The sequence below is a fragment of the Pteropus vampyrus genome, unplaced genomic scaffold (assembly GCF_000151845.1).
Source record: "Pteropus vampyrus isolate Shadow unplaced genomic scaffold, Pvam_2.0 Scaffold20, whole genome shotgun sequence".
Lineage (NCBI taxonomy): Eukaryota > Metazoa > Chordata > Mammalia > Chiroptera > Pteropodidae > Pteropus > Pteropus vampyrus.
This window is the reverse complement of record NW_011888801.1, coordinates 14,022,244-14,047,074: the sequence shown is the minus strand read 5'-3', so window position 1 is coordinate 14,047,074 and position 24,831 is coordinate 14,022,244. Positions and strand designations below refer to the sequence as shown.

The 24,831-nt window shown below is 38.1% G+C and overlaps 1 protein-coding gene across 6 annotated transcripts in view; it reads right to left on the bottom strand.

Annotated features, from left to right (window-relative positions):
• The window catches only part of WDFY4 (WDFY family member 4), a 288,917-nt gene that overhangs the window by 209,309 nt on the left and 54,777 nt on the right, over positions 1-24,831 (bottom strand). For all 6 annotated transcript variants that reach the window (XM_011355393.2, XM_011355394.2, XM_011355392.1 and 3 more), the window contains exon 13: positions 12,856-12,949. In XM_011355393.2, coding sequence (XP_011353695.1) covers positions 12,856-12,949 — 94 coding nt within the window. The remainder of the gene's footprint in view (positions 1-12,855; positions 12,950-24,831) is intronic.

Genomic DNA, 24,831 nt, shown 5'->3' with positions numbered 1-24,831 from the left:
GCACCTACTTTTGGGGCCAAATTTTATCCTGTGATGGGAATATTTCCTGGGTGTGCAGGATGGGCCTGGCCCTAGTTGAAACATGTTGACGTGTATAAATTATGCAATCTCTGTGAGAAAACCTTTGAAGAAGGTACTATTACTATCACCATTTTACAGATGAGAAAACCGAACCCAGACAAGTCAACTATCCAGGCCACATAGTTAGGGCAAATCCTGGCTGAGAATCACCTCACTCCACCATCTCCTCCCAACATATGCAGTCATTTGGGGGATCCCTGCCCAGAGATGGTCAAGAGAATGTTTATATCACTAAGGTACAAAAAAATTAATAAGATTGCATTATTCCACAGGCTACAAACACAGTTTTGTAGAATATATTTCAAGGATTAAATTGTATGGTGAAACATATTTGCACTGTTGATCATCAGTTTCCAAATTTTTTTAAAAAAATGAGTGGGTCATACAGCTCACCCTACTGTCCTCCAACCTGCCTTCCAGAAGCACAGCACCCAGAGCTCCTGCCTCAAACTGACGGCTTTCAGTAATATTCCCATCTTTACTGAGTCTTCGGTAACATTTCAGATTTAAAATTTTAGACTATTTAATTTTAGTTTAAAATTTGACTATATTAGAATGGTTTTTCAGGGAGACTGCTCCCAACCAGGATTTTGACATTCTAAAATGTCATCATTTTTTCAACGTCATTGATGTCAAGGAGAGATCTAATCACTTAGAGATGATGATCCTTGCAAAGGATTGAATGTTTGTGTTCCCCCCAAATTCAAATGTTGAAATCTAACCTCCAACGTGAAGGTATTTAGAGGTAGGGCTTTTGGGAGGTGATTAGGTCATAAAGGTGGTGATTAGGTCATAAAGGTGAAATTCCTATGAATGAGATAAGTGGCCTTAGAAAAGAGACCCCAGAGAGCTCCCTCCTCCCTTGTACCATATGAAGGCACAGTAAGAAGAGGACCATCAATGTCTCCCCAGACACCAAATCTGCCAGCGCCTACAGAACTGTGATAAATAAATGTCTGTTGTTTTTAAGCCACCCAGTGGATGGCATTTTGTTATAGCAGCCTGAATGAATGAAGATGATCCCCTTCCCTGTCACTGTGGTGTTTGCATAGCCACCTTGAACTGGCGTAGCCAACAGGGACCAGAAACAGAAGGTAGAAATGCTAAAAGTCATTTGCAGTGAACAATTCCATCATTTTTACTTTGAAGAGCTTTTCCATGTGAAAATCTACACAACATCCTTGGTTCTCTTTCCTAAATCTTTCTTCTGGTGCTCTAAGCATCCCTTTCTGCATCCAACAGAGCCTGCACCTCTGCCTTCCTTCTCCACTCTTCTCAAAACAGAAAAGGAGCTTCCATCCTCTTGCCTTGAAATTTCCCTCTTGGATTTTGGTAACTGCATCTCTTAATTTGGGATGGGGGGAGTTGGGGAGTCTTGGAGGGTTGAAGAGTCATATGATGTGAGATGCAAAAATACTATTACAATATGTTATTAATAAAAATTTTGAAAATGTCTATAACCTCTGATTTTTGTTACCAGCACTTCATTTATTGCTTTGGGGACTTTTGGTTTTCTTTTTTGTTTTTCCACACCCATCCTCGACATGGGCAGGAATATTTAAAATCTAAATACACAAAAGAGAAAAAAGAAAAAGTTTTCAAAGGGGAGAAATGCTGATCTTGCTTAATGATACCACAAGTTTACTCCAAAATTGCTCAATACCCCATAATGGAGGAGGGAAAATTGATCGTCCTCATTATCACTGCAGCTCTGTCAATACCAATATTGCCTTGTTTTGAATAAAATGTGCTGTTTTTTTCAATGTTGGTTCCAGTAAAATGGAGTTTTAGTGAAAATATGAGTAGTAGCAGGAAACCGGTCTGGTTTCTCCCCCTACAAATGGATTGATTTTCCTAACGCATATTACTTCCAACACGAGAAAGGAGATGGTGGTTCAATTAGGACTCAGTGGTAAGCATGCAGGGTCACCAGACTGGCCAACAGGTTGAACCCCCAAGGCAAATTATCACAAAGCAATTTGTGGGGTGCTCTTAAGGAGTTTTCTGTTTTCTCCACTTAATAGTTATGACTTCAAGTCCATCCCTGTCCAGCTGTGTATGTTTATTCTGTGTGTGTGTGTGTCTCTCTCTGTGTGTCTCTCTGTCTGTCTATCTCTCTCTCTCTCTCTCTCTCTCTCTCTCTCTCTCTCTCTCTCTCCTGGTCCAGATTAATATGGTTCCAGAGCCCAATGAGGGATGGGCCCTGGTGGGGTGAATCCTGCCAAACTATGACTGTATCCGCCCATGTTGTGTATTCTAGACAATAACCACATTGTCCTGACATAGACGTATAAACTATCAGATAACTAGTGTCTTCTTCCCCTCGAACACTTAAAAAGAATTAGGGATTTCTTTTGAGCTACTCAAATTTGTATTAGTTGCTTGTTCCAATTTGTTTGAAATGTTCTTTATTTGGTAATTTTGGAAAAGAGATAGTACAATTTAAGTGACCTCAGCTCTTAAGATCAAAAACTGTAAGTGGGCTGCCAGGGATAAATAGGGCCTACAGATGTGTTTTATTTGACAAGCTGTTGAAGTTTTTATCTTTATTTACTTACCTCTCTCGTTACAAGAGTGTAAACTTTCTGTTTTGCCACAGTCCCCACCAGCTTGATATTTGTGGGGTTCATACAGCCTGTAGACATGGGAATTTGTGATCTCGGTTTAGATGTAGGAGGGTCCAAAGCCCACTGAGTCATTAGAACCCATGTCTAAAGCCTTCCTTGATGCACTTGTATAGATTTGCAACTAAGACTGAGGTGCATGTGGGTGCCTGCTTTAAATATTCTGCTTCTTTTACGAGTTACTTGTATGTGATGGTCAATGCTTTCTGGTAACGGAAGCCAAGAATCTTATATTTATAAAGTATTTGTCTCTTTCCAGCTTTACTTCCCATCTTTCCCTTTGGCCTACCCTGCACTCCTGCCCTAGTAACATTTTCACCTTTTGCTGAATACACCACATCCTTTTCAACTGATGATGCCCAACGTTGGGAAAGCACTTTCCCATCCCATCCTTTTGCTGAGCTCCTACTTGTTATTCAAGAAACAATTCACATGTCTTCTCATCTAAGAAATATTTTCTGACTTTCCCAACAAACATCGTGTCCATACTTCAATCATTATAAATACCATACTTTGACAGGCTCACTTGTACCTTCTCTCTCTCTCTCTCTCTCTCATTCTCTCTCTCTCTCTATTCTTCCCATCCATGCTCCCTCCCCACTACACTCTAAGCTGCTGCCTGAGACAATAACTCTTTACTCTTTACTCTTGTTTCCTTAGCACCTACCCCTGTGCCTCAGATACAATCGCTGCCTAGTAAGTGTGAGCATAAGGGCACAAGATGTTCTAGGACGTATGAGGTACACCTAACCCAGAAGACTGAGAGAGTAGTCAGAAAAGATGATGTGCCAATTAAGTATTGAAGGATAATGAATAGAGAGCCAGGCCAGCAGGAGAAATGGTTTTTGTGGGAGAAGGAATGGCACATGCAAAGGCCAGGGGTGAGAGTGAGCATGGACTTTCATGGAAAGGCTGGGGGTCATGGACAGTTGTCAGCCCAGTTCATTCACCTCAGCACCAAAACTCCTTCTCTGCAGTGAGTCTATGGTCAGCCCTGAGATGGAGAATAAGAACGTCACCAGAGAAATCAACTTGTAAATATCCATCCAGGAGGATGCCTGCACAGCCTGGAAACTGAAACATCTATGAAGAGTTTCTACCACCTTGGAAATATCTCTTCAATCCATGATAGCTGGATTATATAACCAATGGAGCTCAGCACAGGACTCCCTGGGACCCAATACCATTCTCTAGCCAGAAACCTTCCCACCTGTGGATGGGGCATCCTCAGGTTGCCCAGAAAGAGAGGCATTAACTTATCCTGAGTGTCTTTATTGCTTTGGCCAAAGTAAACTTCTAAAACTACTCTTTTGTTAAGAGATATTTTTTAAACAGATTTGTTGTTGTTATTGTTAACAGATTTCCATCCATGATTGTCCAGAGGAGGTTCCTTGAACAAGACTGTAGAGAACATTGCCTGTTGTAGAAATGAGGGATCTATTCACAAGCAAACTGTGGCTCAAGGCCTAGTGTGTTGTTTCTGAGTTTCCAAAAAGACATTCACCTTTCCTTCATCTTCTAGGTATAGGGCACACAAATATCTACCCAGAGAAGGTTCTCATGCTGATCTGACACTAACCGACAGGCAAACTTGGGCTTGTTACTTTCTCTAAGCCTTAGTTTCCTTAGCTTTAAAATAAGAATAATGACAATACCTACCTCACAGTATGTTTTTTTGTGGGCGCCAATAGAAACCACCTATGAAAGCATTTTTTCTTATAGGATGCAAGTCTTTTCAGGATCTTAGTCTTCTTTTCTTATCTAATAACAATAAGATTCCTTCCAACTGAGTGGCTAGTTTGCATGGTATGGCCATCGTGGGTTGTGCCAGCCCAGTACAAGAGCAGGAGCACACACCTACCTTATCCTCAGACCCCATGATGAAACCTAACATCACTGAACGCTTATTATTTGCAGGCATTTTTCTAAGTGGTTTTGTGTACTAGCTCATTTAAACCTCATATAAATACCATGTTTTAGATACTATTATTCCCCCATTTTGCAGATGAAGAAAATAAGGACCAGAGAAATTATGGCTTGTTGATGAGGTTACCCAGTGAGTGGAGAGGCAGGAATTCAAACCAGAGGCCACTTCATTGCTGCGATCACTGCTTTTCAGGCCCCTGAGTGCTGAATCTTGCAGAGCACCAGCTAGTTCCAGGTTCCAGGGCTGCCTTTACCCTGAAGGCTCTGTGAGCAGCAGTACCTCTAGCCTCCTATAGGTCAGGGATGAGGGGAACTGAATCACCCCAAAATAAACCCAGGAAAATCAACTGAAACTGTTGACACTATGGATTGGGCACTGGGTACTCATCCCAGTCTGTCCTAGGCCAACCCCTCAAAACTTATAGAAAAATCAAAGTGCTCATGGCCCTGCCCTATACTGGGGTTACCTAAATTGAGTAACTGGCATATAGTATTTTCTATGAACAACACTTACATGGGCTTGGCCATTTCCACCATCTTGAGAGGCCAGATGGGTGTCTAAGATACATGTACTTCACCAGTGACCACATTCCCAAAGCATGGGCTCACAGAGCCAATCAAGATCATAAGGTCATCAAGTCCAGGTGCTGGATTTTCACCATCTCAAACCTAACACCTAGTTGGAATGCCCAGTGCAGGGTTGCTCACTACTTCCACAACTGCCCATCCAGTTTCAACAAGTGTGCCCTTATATTGAACCTAAGCATTTCACTGTTTAACTAATTGGTCCTTGTCTGTTTTTCATTGTTCTGCCACCAGCCAACCAACAAGTATTTGCCCAGCTTTCATTCTCTCAGAGGCTTTTCTCTCTAGGCTACACACCCTGAGATCAGGCCCCTCATCATCTTGCTTTCTCGCCTCTGAATAAACATGGATGTGGTGTGTTAAGGGATCAGTGAGGTCATCAACTCCCTTTGGCTGAATACTATACTTCTATATAGATAGCCAAAAAATAAAATTCACCGTAGTGGTGTCCTCACCCCACCTAGGACTATTATTGACCTTGCACTAAATGCCCTAGGACTCTCTCGCACACACGATTCTGTCCTTTATTACCCTGTGTGTGTGTATGTGTGTACATTAAGACATGAGCACAAGCATGATTATCTCTACTGAATTTTGACTCAAGAGATTCTGACCTATTGCTTAAGCTAGTAGAGACTCTTTGCATGCCCAATCTGTCACCTACCATTTGAGCTTCATTCAGATCACTGATCAAATGCAGAACAGGCAGAGGAGAGGACCCTAGCCTTTTGATTCATAAGTAGATGTTAACATACAGTTCAATATTAATTATTTGCTATTAATTTATCAGTAGTGTAATGCCAGTTGTAAACATACCTAAAATGTATTACCTTTCACTCAATATTTCCAAAATTTTACGTATTATGACCCAGAGTCTTAAGAACAAAGATTACCAAAGCTGAAAGAAAAGGATGGAGGGTATGATGGAGCCAGCATCTAATGAGCACATACTGTATGCCAGGTACTTACTAAGTACAGTATATTCTCCACTGTTCTTCTCAATGGGAAAATATTATGAGACACTGAGACTTGAAGAGGTTGCATCAATTTCCTAAGCTAATAAGTGGCAGAACTGGCACCCCAACCCAGGTCTTATTCCAAAGTCCATGATTTTAACACTGCATTATGCACTCATAAAGAAAGGAATTTATTATCTCATCAGAGTCTGATGGTCTATAGAAGTGTTTTACTTGGTGGGCATATTTTGGCTTTGCTTTTGTTTTATTTCTGCCTAGTTAGATTATCTTAGAAAGGGCAAATACCTTTCCCTATAGCCAAAGGCCTCACCACTCCTATTGTTGGCATCTGGCTTCATTTATGCATTTCCTTTACTCATCTGACCCCAAGACATTGAGTCTGAAACCCCTGTGACCTAGCCAAAATCTAAGTACCTGAATTTAAAATGCAGAAAGAGGAAGTGGACTATATAAGTCATAAAAATAATTATGGCAACAGGGACTAGAAGAAAGGTCACCTGATAATTGGACTAGAGCTCATCCTAAGTTTAACTTCCACTCCATCACTCTATGTTCTTGTAGCTTGCTTTTCATCCTCTTTATCTCCAAGTGAGATTATTTCTATTTGCTCTGTTGAAGAGGCTACCTTAAGAAGTCACCTGGAATTTGACTAGGATCTGAGATTTTCCACTTAGGAACGATAAAAGATTTAGAGGGTGAGGTTCAGAAAGGGCATGAGGAACCTAGAAATTCAACATATTTGGAATTTCTAATGTGTTATAATTTAACAAAGAAAGACTACTACTTTACCAATTTCTTTGTTGGAGGAAATGACTCTCTTTTTAAATACCCTGCCCTTACACAGTGCTACTTAAGGTTATTAATTATGTCAATATTTTAGTAATTTGAAACCCATAAGATTAGTTCAATGTGTTGAAATACAGGCATATTTCAGAAAAAAAAGCACCCTTTTCCAAATTGAGGGACAAATGATTTAATAGATAAGTGCAACTCCAAGCCAGGTCTTATTTCCATCAGACTGTGTGGGAGATTTCCATGGCAGCAGAATCTGGAAAACACCCATCAATGACTCGAGGTCAGACTGATCATGTCCTTGATTCCCATGGCTACTTCCTTACAGGAAAGGCAACTTACACAGAATCAAGAGGTCTAGGATCCCCACATCAGAGATAGCCACCATCTTGCTATTATGTTAACTCTGTCACTTAATTGCTACAAGTTTCAAGTCCTCATCTGCCAAATGAGAATATTGATATCCACCTTGCAGAGTTATTGTAAAGATAAAATAATAAAATACTTGCTGAGTTTTTGGCAACTAAAGCAGTAGCTACACTTAGCAAGTGCTTCCCATGCTACAGTGTTTGTTCTGCTCACCATGCTAAGCACTCATGCATTGCTTTATTTTCTCTTCACTGTAATGCCACAAGGAAGATATTATCCCCACACTACAGCAAAGAAAGTTAAAGATCAAGGAGGTTAAATAATTTTCCATGGCTCTGTGACCATTTAGTGGCAGAGCTGAAATTTGACCAAAATATGCTGTCTTCAGAGCCTGAACTCTGCCTTCATACAGTGGTGTTCATTAAATGTCGTGGTGTTGGTGATAATTATGATAACAATGATGATGATAATGGCTGGTAACCCAATAAAGTTCAGTTCTCTTAACATAGTATTCAAGGCTCTTCATAATGTAGCTTCTACTAAACTTGTCAGCTCCACTCATTGTCTTTCTACCTACATGGTCTATCCTAGCCCAGCTAAACTATTCAAAGTCCCCAAATGGGCATCTTCCTTTGTGCCTCTCTTTGTGTCTGAGCTTCTCTTCTCTTCCTCCTTTACCTAATCTGTCATGGACATGTCTTTTCTTTAAAGCTTAGCTCCAATGTCCCCATCTCTCTGAGGCTTTCTCTCCCCTCTCTCCCAATGCCTTGTGGACAACCTTTGTCACAGCCACCAGAATTGTCTTACTATCTTCTACACTCCTCTCCCTACCCACCCTCAAACTCAGACTGTGAGTTCCTGTGACATTCACCTCTGAATCACCACTGGCACCTATGGTTTACTAACTATCCCTAGAAGCAAATGTATCACACGGGTAGCTTCAGGACAGGCTGAGTTCAACCTCTGAGTTCTATATCTCTGGAGGAAGTAGAGTGGTGCTTGGGACCGGAAGCCCTCTCACTATTGTTCAGAGTTCTGGCACACAGTCACATCTCTGTGGCAAGACCCTCGTGTTTCCTGACCATGCCTGAAAAGGAAAATGTCTTTGCTCTCAATTAGCTATTTTTTACTAGAACTAACTCAGCATCAAGAGAACTTGAATTGAACTCCATTTTTGCCTTGTTCTAGGGATAGCAACATTCACAGTAAAATTCCCTCAGTCCAATTTTAATACTGGTAATCACATACACACACACACACACACACACACAAGCTGGAGTATCTGTTTCTAAGAGCAGCTCACAGTACTAGCATTTTGGAGAGGAAGAAAACGCCTCTTGGTTGTGAACAGGGCAAATTTAATGTGGTCACAATTAGAAATAAGTCTAATAACCCATATGTGTAGTTATTTAAGCTGTTGCTTCTAAAATGGCATCTACATCTTGGAAAGCCATCAATTTCTTACCCATGAGGTAGGAAGAACATCTGAAGAATGTAAAGTGGATAAGAGCATAGGAAACGCTGGGGAACCACCAGACAGATCTAAAGGGAGATGAGTGGGAACTCATATCCCATTTTTTTAGTAACACTGCCATCTATTGAAATTTCCTGTTCCTTTTTCTGCACTAAAATATTCAGTCCTGCGGTGTTTCGTTTCAGCATTTTATTGTATGGTCTTATTTCTCATTTGATTTACTGTTCTATTTGTTGTTATGAGGTTTTCCACCACCACCACCCCTTTCAGAAATTAATCACTGTAATTATCCAACTTTAGCTGCTGATTTGGCATCTGTAGAAAATATGTGAGAAATTGCTCCACTACATTTCTTTTGCATACTTGAGAGACAGCGAGGAAGAATTCGATTTTTTTTTAAATTACTTATTGTGACCTGAATAAAGAAAAAATATTTCACCAAATGGGATTCTCATTTGTATACTTAATTTATCTAATTATCATCATAGGATGAGTAGAAATTCTTCTCCATTCAGTAATGTGATAGCTCGTGAAGTTTATCTGAAACTCAGACTCATCCACAGAGTTTCCCTGCACTAGGAGATGGAAGGACAGGCCACTGTCTGCTCTGCCTCACTTCATCAGTCACTGTCATGGTGGAGTTTGCACAATGCATCCATAAGAAACTGTTTGAGTGCTAAGACCACCCAAATCACTGGCTTAGTTGTTTTTAATGCAAGTCCATTGTATGGTACAAAATACAACCAAGGAAGCCAGATATCCTCACAATGGAAAAATGTATGCCCAGACTGCACCACCTTGTATCCCTCAAGAGCTGCAAAGATGAGAGACTCATTCATCAAACACATTTTGACCTCAGGCCTGGAAGTGTTTCACATCTCCCCTCACTAACCCCAAGACCTTAGGAAGTTAAACAACTTTCCTGAGCCTCAAGCACTTGCAAAATGGGAGAGATTCTCATATATTTCATGAGCTGTTATAAATATTGATGAAATAGCGTTCCTGACATAGAAGAATGTGTATTAGTTTCTGATATGTTCCATATAGGCCCTATCTTGAATATCAATGTAAAGAAAGTAAGGTTCTAGACTTTAGATAACATTTGGTTTAGGGGTCAAATATTTTTATCTATCAATTGGATACTTAAGGTGAGTATGGTGGTTGGTCTTTAAAGTTGTCCCCCAACAATTCCCTCTCTCTTATACACACATGCCACCCACACATTAGTAGGGAAGGCATATATCCCTTACTACTGAGTCTAAGCTAAACCCGTGACTCACTTTGATCAATAGAATGTTGTGGAAGCAATGCTGGCTTGTTTCAGACTTAAGCTTTCAGAAGGCCCAGAAGCTTTTGCTTTTGTGCCTTTGGAAGCCCTGAGCTGCTATGTGGACTGTTAGAGAAGCCACTGTTAGAGGCCAAATGGAGAGGTCTATATGAAGGAGAACTCAGAATCCTACCAACAGTTCAAATCAAGGCCCCAGACATCTGACCCCGCTGAGCCAGCCTAGGAGCCTCATGCCATTTGAGCAGACTTGTAAGATGCCAGTTTTATGAGTAAAGAACCCAACTTGATGCTTCAGCCCAGCCAATACCTTGTGGAGCAGAGACGAGCTGTCCCTGCTGTGCCTATCTAAACTGACTCACAGAAACATGAGAAAGAATGACTGGTCATTGTTAACTTGGCAATAGTTTGTTACATAGCAATGGATAACTAAAGTAGTAATCTAACCCATTTCATTTCCTTCTAGTGCTTTTCTATAAATGTTGAAAAATATAAAGAACACTCAATTTACTATTAGATGTATCCCTGTTCATTGGTTTAAAACATCACTTTCCAGCAGAAGACCAGGAACCAGAAAAAAGATTTCAGTTACAACGGAACATGTAGACATGGGATCAGTTAGTCTTTTTTTCACTTCTGTACCAAATATTATAGGATTTCCTTAATGAAAACAGTTCTCTGGGGGGATAGTGTAAAAGGGGGAAGAGATTAAGAAGTACAAATTGTCAGTTATAAATATAGTCATAGGAATGTAAAGTACAGGAAATATAATCAATAATATTGTAATAACTGTATGGTGTCAGGTAGGTACTAGAATTATCAGGGTGATCACTTCATAAAGTATATAAATGTCTAATCATGATGTTGTACACCTGAAACTAATATAATATTGAATGTCAACTAATTGAAAATTTTTTTAAATTAAAAAGAAAGAGAACAGTTCCCTTCCCTACACATCAAAGCTTTTTCTCCTCCACTCCACTTTTGCTGATTTCAGAGGATTTGCAATATTTTTACTAGGTCGTCATTTTTAGGCTGTGACTAATAATTCCACTAGTTGTCATTTCTTCCTAAAACATATCACCTCCTTTTTAACTCTCAGACAAAGCAGAGCTGGACCCATGTCTCTACATTTCCATTCTCTCTATAGAAACCACTGCTATGCAGGGGAAAGACCAGATCTGCCACCAGATAGGACCATATTTAACACGAGATTCACTAACTGAGAATCTTTAAAACCCATTTAAATTATCTGAGCCTCCATTGTCCCACTGGTTAAAATGGAGACAGTAATACTCCCCCAAAAATTACTATGAGAATAAACAGTGAAAGAGCCCAGCACCGTGTCTGGTACATAGTAGCTGCTCAATTCAGATGAGATCGGGCACATTCACGGTGTTATGGCCATAGAGTAGATGCTCAGTTCAATTCATTTCCTTTCATCTGCTCTTGATAAATCTAAAATGTGTATTTTCCAGGTCTTCCTCAATAACTCTGGTTTCTTTCTCAGAACTTCTAAAGTACTTATTCTCCAAGTTGAGAGTACTTTCTCAGGATTTGCCTAATTCTGTTACTCAATGCTGTCACCCATACAAGTTTTCCTCCCTGCAATGGAGCCTTAGTTCTGCCAGGACAGAAACCTAAGTCACCCTCTTTCCACTCCCTGTACCCCACTAATTTTAGGGTCCTGTGATTCTATGTCTGAATGGGTCTCTTGACTCCTTTCTTTTCACACTTTCCAGCAAACACCCTAATCAAGTTACAACCACATGTAACTTGGACTGTAGACAGGGTTTCCTAACTGCTGTACCCTTACCTCTTCCAGATGGCCTCATTCCCAGGTCATCCTCCATGCAACACCCATAGAGATATTTTTAGTACAAAAAAATCTGATAGTGTCATCTTCTACTTACTTGAGAGAGGTGGCTTGTTACCCTGGAGATAAAACACCACACTGTGGCAGGGCTCCAGCTTTTCTATGTCTGCCTTACCTTGCATATTTTCTTCTCTGTCCCTTGGCTTTCCTTGGCTCTAGCCACCAGCAGCAGAATCCTTCCCACCTGGTTAATTTTCACTCATCTTTGAGGGCTCTGCTTAAATGTCACCATCTAAAAGATGGCTTGCCTGACCTCCACCCCTTCATTTGAATTACATTTAATTAAGTCTTTCTTCCACCCTATTCTTTGTATTCTCTCTCAGCACTGTTTTTCCCCCTTAATATCACTTGTCACAATCTGTAATTGGATATTCATTGTGAGCTTACTTATTCAGTCTGTCAGCATGTACCCACCTCCCAGTCCCCACTGCAGATGCAGGCCCCATGGGCAGCGTTCATCTTGTTTAGCCCTGCATGACTTGCACAGAGCATCAAGTCAGTATTTCAACCAGAACCCATGGGATAGATGACTACATGGGCAGTGAAGAATTTTTAGCTTTGCCACTTCCCAGTGCTGGCCTTAGCACCAGGATTTGCCTCATGAGGGTTAAAAATCATTTTGGTTGTTTTTTGGTTAGCTGTTGTTTATAGAAGGTCACTTCACCAACAGAGGTAATCTATTTTGAATAGCTTTGAAAGGTGGACAGAACTCAATCAAGAGTTCCAAACACATTGACATTCCCCTTCACAAGAGATCTTCTATTAATACAAAGCACTGAGGACAAAGGCAAAAAGGGAAACCAAGTCGCTGGCTTCAAAGATCAGTCATGTGAAAAAGGAAAATATATATGTTCATCAACAGGTACCTGGGGGTGATCTTCATGGTACAACCGAGGCAGCAGCCTCACCATGATGCACAGGACCCCGGGGTGCATGATCACAGCATCGCTTTCATCTGTCCTGTAAAGAGAAGGGAAGCAGGACATCAATCTTGAGACTCCTACTCTCTTCTGTTTTTCATTGAACTTTGTGGATCTTTCTAAAACAGGCCACAATATACCACTTAAGTCCACCACTTAGTATTTAATTTTCCTCACCTGTACAACAGAGCTAACAATACTATACTTTCCTCACAGAGGTATAAAATAATGCTTTTGTGCACTAAGGCATAACACCTGGCACATAGTTGGTGCTCAATGGCATTCAATTCCCTGGTCCTTGCCCCTTCTTTCTAGATATGTAAGTGATGACAAAGCTCTCATTTTATGTTAAATACACACACACACACACACACACACACACACACACACAGGCTTCTAGATCCATTCTAGAAGGGTGTAAGCACACTCTACTCTTTCCTATCCAATAAATGCAACTAAAAATCCAGATAGAATACATAAGTAGCTCCCTGAGGACTCTGAAAAGTAAATGATAGCAGAGAAAGAAACCAAACTCAAAGTATCATATAACTGGCAATGAGTTCTCTAGGGCTCCCCTCTCTGCATCTTCTGGTATGGGCTCAAAGGGAGCCTGAAATCTAAAACTATGTACCAGGTGTAAACAAGGCAAACAGAGCTACAAGAGAAAGCTTCTGTTTTTGGTCTAAGGGGAGGAAAAGAGGTTCCTACAAGTCATAGATCATGGAGGAGAACTGCCTGGTATTTTCTGCATTAGGCTTCTCCATTCTTGCTCACCCTGTCCTCCTGGCAACCTCATAACAGAAGCTGAGGCCAGGCATGCATCTGAAACTCACAGGAAGGAGACTCTTTCTCTCTGACCAGATGAACTGTGGTCCCAAAAGTGTAGGCAAAGTCCCATTGCTTTTTTCTCTCTTTTTCCTCTGCCTGCTTGGTCCCAGAAACAGGCTCAATTGTGGGAAATGTGTGGCAGAGCAGAGAAACAAAAGCCATGACTTTCTAGGCAGAAGAGAAGGAAGGGGTCCCTAAGAACCAGAAAGTGTTGGGGAGATGATGATGAGAAAGAAGCTTAAGAAAGTGAGACAATTAAGTTGTGTATAAAACTCTGGGTTCAATTCTGAGCTGCACATGTGTGGATTTGATCCTAAACCACATTCCAAAGGCTTTGAGATCTGAACTTGGCAGTAGACCACCACCCAAGATGGGCTACTGTATGGGGACAGATCAAAAAACCTTGTGAAGTCCTTGAAAACTAAACTAATACAGAAGGTGGGTGAGAATGTGTGGCCTGAACTCTAACTAAGCCTATTTCCTTCTAAAACAAAATAATCAACATTCTCCAGAAGATGTTAGCAAGAGCCAGAGTTTATAACATTCAAGATGCCCAGGATACAATCTGAAGCTACTCAGCCCGGAATGAACCAGGGAAATCTCAATATCTCACCCAGAAAAAAAAACAATTAACAGATGCCAAGTCTGAGAAGACACAGATATCGAATTATCAGACAAAAATTTTAAAGCAGCTATTATTAACCAAACTCCAAGTAGTAAGTGTCAATACATTTGAAATCAATGAAAAACTAGAGTGTCAGTAAAGAAATGGAATCAATAAAAAGAATCAAATAGAAATTCAAGAACTGAAAAATACAATAACTGAAATTTAAAAATTTTACTGAATGGAACAATAGATGAATGAGATGAGAGAGGGAAAAGTTCATGAATTTGAAGATACATCAGTAGAAATTGCCCAATCTGAACAAAAAATCACAAAGACTCAATGTCACGCATTGCTGTACCAAAAGCTCTAACATTCCTTGTGTTTGAGTTCCAAAAAAAAAAAAAAAAAAAAAAAGGAGAAAGAGTACAGTGTAAAAATTTTTTAATTCAACCTGCTCACTCTGAGCACCAGTGCTGATTCGGCTGCATGCAGGAGTCACCAGGGACTTACAGGGAGACATTGTCAGAGTGAGGGCTTAGGTGAGACTCTCTGGGTACAGAAGTGCCAGCGGTATCTATTGTTCCTTGTTGAGTCCTTCCCCATCCCAGTGCGCAGGACACAATGCCACCATAGCTGTGACATCATCAAACTGGATAACAGAGGTCACTCAGCCCAGAGAATTCCTTGAAACCTTGCCTCCCCCAACTCACAGCCCCACCAAGCCACGTCTAGGTATATCCTCAGTGAGTCAGGTTCTCTTTGCTGAGCAGCACCTAGACTCACACTGGAGGCAGCTGGCCTCAGTTTCTGGTGTGGCCTTTTGAGGCAACCATAAGTACAGCCACTGGGGATTGCTTGCTGAAGCTTAACAGCTGACCCCGGAGGGATAGAGGCTTGGGCTAAGTTTGGCCTGCAGCTGAACCCCTCTCAGGACTGTGCCACTGGACATCTACTTCACGAATCCACACTAATAAGACCAGGAGACTTAGGAGCTTGCTTAGTACATAGAAACAGACACAGAAAGGCAGCCAGACTGGGAAGACAAAGAAGCAGAAACCGTATGAGAGAACAGAACAGAGATCCAGATATAATGGAGTCAAGTAATCTAATAGATGCAGAGTTCAAAACACTGGTTATAAAGATGCTCAATGAAGTATAGATAAATTCAGTGAGATAAAAAACATAAAAATGGAAATGGAAATTATAAAAGGGAATCAGTCTGAAATGAATAACACATTATCTGAGATGAGAAGTATAATAAACAAAGGAATAAACAAAGTGAATAAAGAAAAGGATCATATGCCCTATCTAGAGGACAAGAAAGCCAAGGACATGCAATCAGAATGGCAAGAGATAAGATACTAAGACTATAAAAAAATAATTTAAGGAGCATATGGGACACTATTAAGGGTCCAAATATCCATCTGATCTGCGTAACTGAAGATAATCAAGATGTTGAACAGCTGTTTGAAGAAATAATGATGGAAAACTTACCTAACCTGGTGAAGAAAATGGACATAAAACCCCGGGAAGCTCAGAGAATTCCAAAAATCATGGATCCTAATAGATACATCATAATTAAAATGTCAAAGGTTAAATATAAAGAAAGAATATTAAAGCAGCAAGAAAAAAACAACAACAAATAATAATTACTTATAAGAGAACACCCATAAGGCTGGAAGCTGATTTCTCAAAAGAAACTATGTAGGACAGAAGGGCTTGACAAAAAAATATTCAACAAGATGAAGACTCAGGATCTACAACCAAGAATAATTTATCCAGCAAAGCTATCATTTAGAGTCGAAGGACAGATAAAGAGCTTCCCAGACAAAAATAAGCTAAAGGAATTTATCACCACCAAGCCAATATTATAGGAAATGTTGGAGGGGTTTCTTTAAGAAGAAAACACGTGTATCAAAAACAGGAATAAAGAATGGTAATCCAAAACAGAAAAAATTTTTTAATTCAATTAGTGCTAGCCATTATTTCTTCAAATTCAATGAAATACATAACCTTAAATATTCAAGAAACTTAGCAAAACCCAAACAAAAACAAGAAAAAAATCCAGATACAGCATAATCAACTGTTGAATCCTAACAACAATGAAAAAAGTCTTGAAAGCAGCCAGAGAAACAATACATTATACACAGGGAAAGAACAATTTGAATGACTGTGGATTTTCTTCTGAGAAATCAGAAGGCAGGGGAACAACATTTTTAAAGTGTTGAAAAGAATTCCATATCCAGCAAAAATATCCTTTAGGAATGTAGGCAAAACTACTACATTCTCAGATAAAGGAAAACAAAGATAATTTCTTTCATAAAATTTAATTTAAAAAATGATACTAAAAGAACTACTTCAGATGAGAAGAAAATAATAACAGAAGGAAATTTGATATTTCAGGAATGAAGAGAGAACAGAAATGGTAAATATTTGGATAAATATAACAGACTTTTTTTCCTCTTAAGTTCTTAAAATACGTATAATGGTTGAAAGCAAATTGTATTTGATGACAACTACAACAAAAATAGGAGAAGACAAAGGCACATGCATAGATGTAAGGTTTCTATATTCTATTTGAAGAAGCAAAACATTAATTCTAAGTAGGCTGTTGAAAGTCAAGTATGTATATTGTAATCCTTAGAGCAAGTACTGAAAAGCTAAACAGAGACATAGTCAAAAATTCAATAGATAAATTCAAATGGAATATTAAAATACATTCAAATAATCCACAAATATGTAGGAAAGAAAAAGAGCAAAACAGAAAAGAGGGAACAAAGAGAAAACAAATAATAAGATAGTAGAACTAAATCTAAACACACTGAAAATTGCATTTTAAAAATGGCCTATCTACATATACCAATTAATAGACACGTATTGTCAAAATGGAAAAAACAAAAGATCAAACTCTATGCCATCTGCAAGAAACCCACTTTATAATGATATAGATAGGTTAAAAGTAAAAGATTAGAAAAAATTATACCATGCTAACACTAATCCAAAGAAAGCTGGTATGGCTCTATTAATCTTAGAGAAAGCAAACTTTGGAGCAAGGACTAGTGTCAGGAATAAACAGTGATGAAAGGAGGCACAATATCAAAATGTGTAAGCATTTTACAACAGAGCATCAGAATTCATAAAGAAAAATTGATACAAGTGAAAGGGAAAATGGGCAAATCCATAATTATAATTGGAGACTTCAACACTTCTCTCAGTAATCAATAGAAAAAAATGACAGAAAACGATCAAAGATAAAACTGAACAACACCATCAACCAACTGATAGAATTGACATTTATAGAAAACTCTACCCACCTACTGCAGAATACACAATCTTTTCATTTCCATGGAACATTTGTCAAATTAGGCTGTATTCTGAGTCATAAAACAAACCTTAAAACATTTCAAAGTAGAATCATACATCGTGTGTTCTATAATCATGAAGGAATTAAATTAAAAGCAAGTAATAGAAAAAAAAAAACTAAAAATCCCCCAAGTACTTGGGAATTAAACAACATATTTCTTTTGTATCATGGTAAAATACACATAACAAAAAATTAGTATCTTAACCACTTTTAAGTGTACAATGCAGTAGTATTAAGTACTTTTATATTATAAACAACATTTCTAAATACCCTACGGGTCAAAAAAAGTTTCAAGAAAAATTTTTAAATGTTTTTAACTTAAATAAAAATGACATATGTCATAGAAAAAATTGTGAGATGCTGCTAAAGCAGTGCTTAGAGGAAAATTTATGGGTTGAAATGCTTACATTACAAAAGAGGAAAGGTCTCCAATTAAAAATCCAAGTTTCCACTTTTAGATATTATTCTTAAAAAGAGAAAAATAAGCCCAAAGCAAGAAGAAGAAATGTAATAATAAAGATAGCAAAAAAAAAAGAAATTATTATGAAAAAACAGTAGAGAAAATAAATTATGTAAAAATATAGTTCTTTGAAAACATTTTAAAAATGAAAAACCACTAGCTAAACTAACAAAAAAAAGGAAAAGACACAAATTATCAATACCAGGAATGAAACAGAATATCACTACACACTCCACAGTCATAAAAGGATAATAAGAAAATACTACAGATAACTCTATACACATAAATTCAACAACTTAGATGAAATGAACCAATTCCTTCAAAGCCACAAATTACCAAAATCAAGCAAGAAAAAATAACCGGAATGGTTTATAACTATTACAAAAACTGAATATGTAGTTAGAAACCTTCCCACGAAGAAAATTCCAGACTTAGATGTTTTCACTGGTGAATTCTACCTTACATCTAAAAGATAAATAACACCAATTCTACACAATTTCTTTCAAGAGTTACAAGAGAACAATTCCCAATGCATTCTATGATGCCAGAATTACCTTGACACCAAAGCAGACAAAGCCAGTAGAAGAAAAGAAAACTACTTGCCAACATCTCTTATGTAAAAGTTCTCAGCGAATTAGTAGGAAATCAAATATAACTATATAAAAAAATAAATAAGGCACTATGACCAATTGAGTTTGTTCCACAAATGCAAGGCTGATTCACTAATCAAAAAGAAATCTGTCATTGTAATCCATCAATTTAATAAACTAAAGAAGAAAAAGAAACACCTGACCATATGCAGAAAAAGCATTTGAAAAATTCAACATCTATTCATGATAAACCGTCTCGGTAAACTAGAAATAGAAAGAATCACCCATAACCTGATAATTGGTACCTACAAAAAATTAGCTAATATAATATTTGATGGCAAAAGACTGAAGACTTTCTCTCCAAGTTTAAGACTAAGGAAAGGATGTCCACTCTTTATTCCCACTCAATATTACGCTAGAGCAACAGATTGGAAAAGAAGAAACTCACAAACTACATGATTGTCTACATAGAAAATCTCAAGCAATCTGTTTTTTAAAAAGCACCTAGAAGTAATAAGTAAAGTTAGTAAGGCCTCAGGATGCACAATTACATAAAAAATTAATCATATTCCTATATACTAGAAGAAAATAATTGGTAAAAATTTTTAAAACATCATTTAAAATAGTGTTCCAAAAAAGATTAAATACTCAGGTACAAATCTAAGAAAAATGTACTGGCTCCATACACTAAATACTACAGATCTTGATTTAAAAAAAAAAATCACAGACCTATATAAATGGAAAAACATACTATGTTTGTGGATTGAAAGAGTCAATATAGCTCAGGTTTCAATTCTCCCTAAATTCACCTATAGATTTAATGCAATTTCAATCAAAATCACAGGATTTTTTATAGATATAGATAAGCCAATTATTAAATTTATATCTAATGGAACAGCCAAAGGCGAAAGAAATAAAATAACCAGAGCAATTTTGAAAAAGAAGAATAAATTTGGATGACTCATATTAGTTGATTCTATGACTTATCATAAAGTTGCAGTCATGAAGACAGTATTAGTGAAGGACTAGATACACAGATCAATGGAACAGAATAGAGTCCATAAAAGACCTACCTAAATATGGTCAATTGAATTTTTACAAAGGAACAAAGACAATTCAATAGAAAAAGGGCAATATTTTCAACAAATGGCATAGGAAGAATTGAAAATCTGAATGCAAAAATATGAATCTCGACTTAAACTTCATATCTTTTATAGAAAGTAACTCAAAATGGATTATAGACCTATAAAACTTTTAAAAGAAAATGTCAGAGAAAATTTTCATGACCTTGGATTAGGCAAAGAGTTCTTAGATATGGCACAAGAAACCCAATAAAAGAAAAAAAGTATTCATCAAAATTAAAGAATTTTGATCTATGAAAAATACTTTAGAGATGAAAAGACAAGCTACAGACTGGGAAAAATTATTTGCCAAATATATGATGGAGTTTTACTGAGCAATAAAAATGTGTGAACTAATACAACAAACTGAATGAATATCAAAGTCCTGTGCTGAGTGAACAAAACTAACCTTAAAGATTACATACTGTATACTTGCATTATACAGTATTCTGGAAAAGACAAAACTATAAGAATAGAATAGTGGTTGTCAGGGATTGCGGTGGAGAAAGGGTTTCACTAAGAAGGGGCAAATTAGGAACAATTTCAAGTGATGGAATTGTTCTGTATCCTACTTGTGGTGGTGGTCACTTGATTCTACACATAAATTAAAACTCATAGAACTCTACCAAATAAAAGGGACTTTTAGTGTAAGTAAATTGAAAAAATAAAATAAAAATAAAAACAAACCAATAAAAATCATAAGGCTAATCCAAAATTACAAACTCTGATTTTCCAATATTCTGCCCATAGTGCTGCTCTCACAACCTATGGTGAGATTGTTATTAGCATCCTTATAGGTGCCAGGAGTGGTTCTAGCCTTTGGTCTTAATGTATTCAATTCAACTGAACAAATATCTATTGACTTAAATATTTTCCAGGCACTATTCAGGCACTTTGGACACATCTGTAAAGTAAACAAACTAAAACCCACACCCAGGACATGAGTGGAGAGGTGTATAAAATAAAGGTAAACAGGTAAATTATACATAACAAAGTTATTATTGTTGTTATATAATATATAGCATTATAAATAGTATACTACATATTATTATATATAGAATAATACCTTGACATATAATAATGAATAAGTAATTTATATAGTATAAAGAAAGATAAGTGCTATTACAAGAAAAAATTAGATCAGAGAAAAGAATCAAGAGTACTAGGGTGAAGGAGGGAAGCAATTTGTAATTTCACTTTTGGTGCCAGTATTGTCCTCTTTGAGAAGGTGATATTTGTGTAAACTTGAAAGAGGAGATACAGTTATTCTATGGAAATGAAACAACCAGTTCAAAAGACCCCAAAGTGAGAGTATGTCTAGTATGTGCAGGGAACAGCAAGGAAGTCTGTATTATTATTCTGATACCAAAGCCACACAAAGTAATCTACAGACCAATATCCCTTATGGACATACATGCAAAAATCTTCAACGAAATACTAGCAAATCAAATCCTACAGCAAGTGGATTTTTCTCTGGATACAAGAGTGGTTCAACATAAGAAAATCAATGAAATGCATCACATTAATAGGAGAAAAAATGATCACCACAATTGATGCAGAAAAAGCATTTGACAATATCCAACACCTTTTCAGCATATAAAAAAAATCTCAGAAAATTAAGAATAGACAAGAACTTACTCAATATGACAAAGAGCATTTATGCAAATCCCACAGCTAACATAATAGTAAAAGCAGACCATCAAATTCTTATAGAATTTCAAGTGACTCTAAATAGCCAAAACAGTATTTAAAGAGGAGAATAAAGTTGGACAACTCATACATTCCAGGTTCAGAACTTACTACAAAGCTACAGCAATCAAAAAATGTTGTACTGGCATGAAGAGACACATTTAGACCAATGGAATAAAATCGAGAGTCCAGAAATAAGCCCATACATCTACAGCCAATTAATCTTTAACAAGAGTGCTAAGACGATTCAATGGTGAAAGAATGACATCTTCAATACATGGTGCTGAGAAAAGTGGACATCTACACACAAAAGAATGACATTGAACCCTGGCCTCACACCATAAAATGGATAAATGACTTAAAATAGAAACTAAAACCATAAGACTTTTAGGTGAAAACAGGAGCTAAATCTTCATGACCTTGGATTTGGCAGGTGGGTTCTTACATATGACACCAAAAGCATGAACAACAGAAGAAAAAATAGACTTCATCAATTTAATGGACTTCATCAATCTAAAAATTTTGTGCATCAAAGGACATTATTAAGAACATGAAAGAACAATCCATGAAATGAGAGAAACTATTCACAAATCATGTCAGTCTAGTATCCATAGTATATTGAGAATTTCTAAACTCAACAAAAAAAGACAAATAATCCAATTTAAAAATGGGCAAAGAACTTGAATAAATATTTCTCCGAAGAACATAAACAAATGACCAGCAAGCATATAAAGATATTCAACATCAGTAGCCATTAGCAAATCAAAATTACAATGAGATACCACTTAACACCCACTAAAATTTCTATAATTTTTTAATGAAAAAATAACAAATGTTGGTAAGCATCTGGAAAAATTGGAACCCTTATTCATTGCTGGGGAGAATGTATAATTGGTTCAGCTGCTGTGGAAAACAGTTTAATGGTTCCTCAAAAAGTTAAACTTAGAATTATCATCTGACCCATCAATTTCACTATTAGGTATTTACCCAAAAGAACTGAAAGATACTCAAATAAATCCATGTTAATGGCAGCACTATTTACAATAGCCAAAAGGTGCAAACAACCCAAAAATCCATCAACAGATGAAAGGAAAAAGAAATTGTGATATAGCTTCTGGTCAAGACAGTGAAGTAGGAAAACACTGTGCTTTCCCCCTCTCACAGACACTTGAAAAGTACAACTAAACTACAAAAGAGCCATCATTGAGAGTCACCTAAAGTCTACCTGAACAGAAGTCCTACGACTGAGGACATACTCAAGACTGGTAGGAGGGACAGAGACACAGAATAGGCTGGTCTCACACCCACATGTGGCAGTTGAGAATCAGGAGGGATATCTTGGCTGCAGAGGTCTCCTTGGAGAAGCAAGGGTCTTGTGCTAGAAAGAGAAGTCCCCATAAATTTTGGCTGTGGAAATCAGCAGAGATTGTGGCTAAAATGAAGGATAGCTGGAGTCACAGATGTTCCTCCTAAGGGGTCCTGCCCATGGATTTACTCACTGATGGACTCACTCGCTCTGAGCTCCAATGCTGGAGCAGCAGCTTGAGAGGCATCAGGGATATACAGAGAGGAACTGAATTGTCTGGCTCCAGGGAAAGGGCTGAAGGGGCATCTTTCTTCTAGACGGAAGTGCTGGCAGAATCCAGCACAGAATTGTTTCTTTTTTGAGTGCTACCCTCTCTAGATGTGCAGATGCAGGCAGCCATCATGTCCGAGTCTCCATCAACCTGGCTAACACTGGTCACCCAACCCTGGTGATTGCCTGACACCTCACCCCACCCAATGCACAAGCCTACTCAAGCCACTTCTGGTGGCTTTTCCATACAAATGGTCAGTCTTGGCTCATGATGCAGACTTTCTTAAAATCTCTCAAATGTTCACAAAACCCGAACAAGCAGCACCTGGCCTCAGTATGCCCTGGACCTCTTGCTGAGTAGCAAGAGTACCAAGTCCAGCACTAAGCACTAGCCTGCCTCAGTTTGCATCTTGGCCTCTTGAGGCACCTCTAAGCCCAGCATGGTTAGCAGTCATCTTTGGATTTCCTGGTGCCAAAAAGCTTGGGGACCACTACCTAGCCCTGGAGGTGTGGGTATATGGCATTGTTTGTACCCAAGCTACTGTGAAAAAAGCAAAAGGTTCAAGAGAGCATAACTAGGTTGCTGAATGTCATTCAAACTCAGAGAAATTTCCAGGCCTGGGAGGCCCCATCGTTTCTCTGTCCTCTGCTGTCTCCAGGTTTCTGCTCACCACTTCAGTAAGCAGTCCTGTCAGCACACAAGCTAATAGGAAGAAACCATGCCCCAACTCTGCTTCTCAGAGGCTAGTGTGAAGTTGACTACATGTCAGTAGTGGGCAGGGCTGAGCACAAGTTCCCCCATTCCCAGCCCACTGGCCTTCCTTTTACCCCATTCTCTCAGAATAGGCCAGGTTTCACTTCTTCTCTAATGATTAGGGAAGGTCAAGGGTGATGTATGTCCTTTAACGAAAAAAAATGCTTTATTTATGAAATCTGACTCTTATACATTTAAAAAATTCTCATTGTGAAACCAGAATGACGTCTGACCCAAGAGTTATCTGTAAAGAATCAGGAACCCCCATATACTGCTGCTGGGAACGTAAATTGATACAGCAACTATGGAAAACAGTATGAGGTTTCTCAAAAAATTAAGAATAGAATTGCGTTATGACCCCACAATCTCTTTTCTTGGTGTCTACCCCAAAATATTGAAAACATTTATCTGTAAAGATATATGTACCCCTATGTTCATTGCAGCATTATGCACAATGACCAAGACAGGGAAACAACTAAAGTGTCCTTCAATAGGCAATTAGATAAAGATGTGGTACATATATGCAATGGAATATTACTCAATCATAAGAAAAAATGAAGTATTCCCATATGAGACAACATGGGTGGATCTTGAGAAAATCATGCTAATAAGTCAGATGGAAAAAGTCAAGATCCATATAATTTCACGTATATGTGGGATATAAAATTGAAAGCAACAAAAGAACAAGACAAACTGACAAAAACTCATAGACACAGACAACAGTATAGTGGCTACCAGAGGGAAAGGGGGAAAGAAGGTAGAAAATGGTAAAGGGGGTCAAATATATGGTGATGAAAGAAGATTCGACTTAGGGTGGTGAACACACAATAGAATTGTACACTTGAAACCTGTATAATTTTATTAAGTAATGTCACCCCAATTTAAAAAAAATTGATGAAAGGAAGAAAGAAAGAGAGAGAGAGAAAGAGAAAG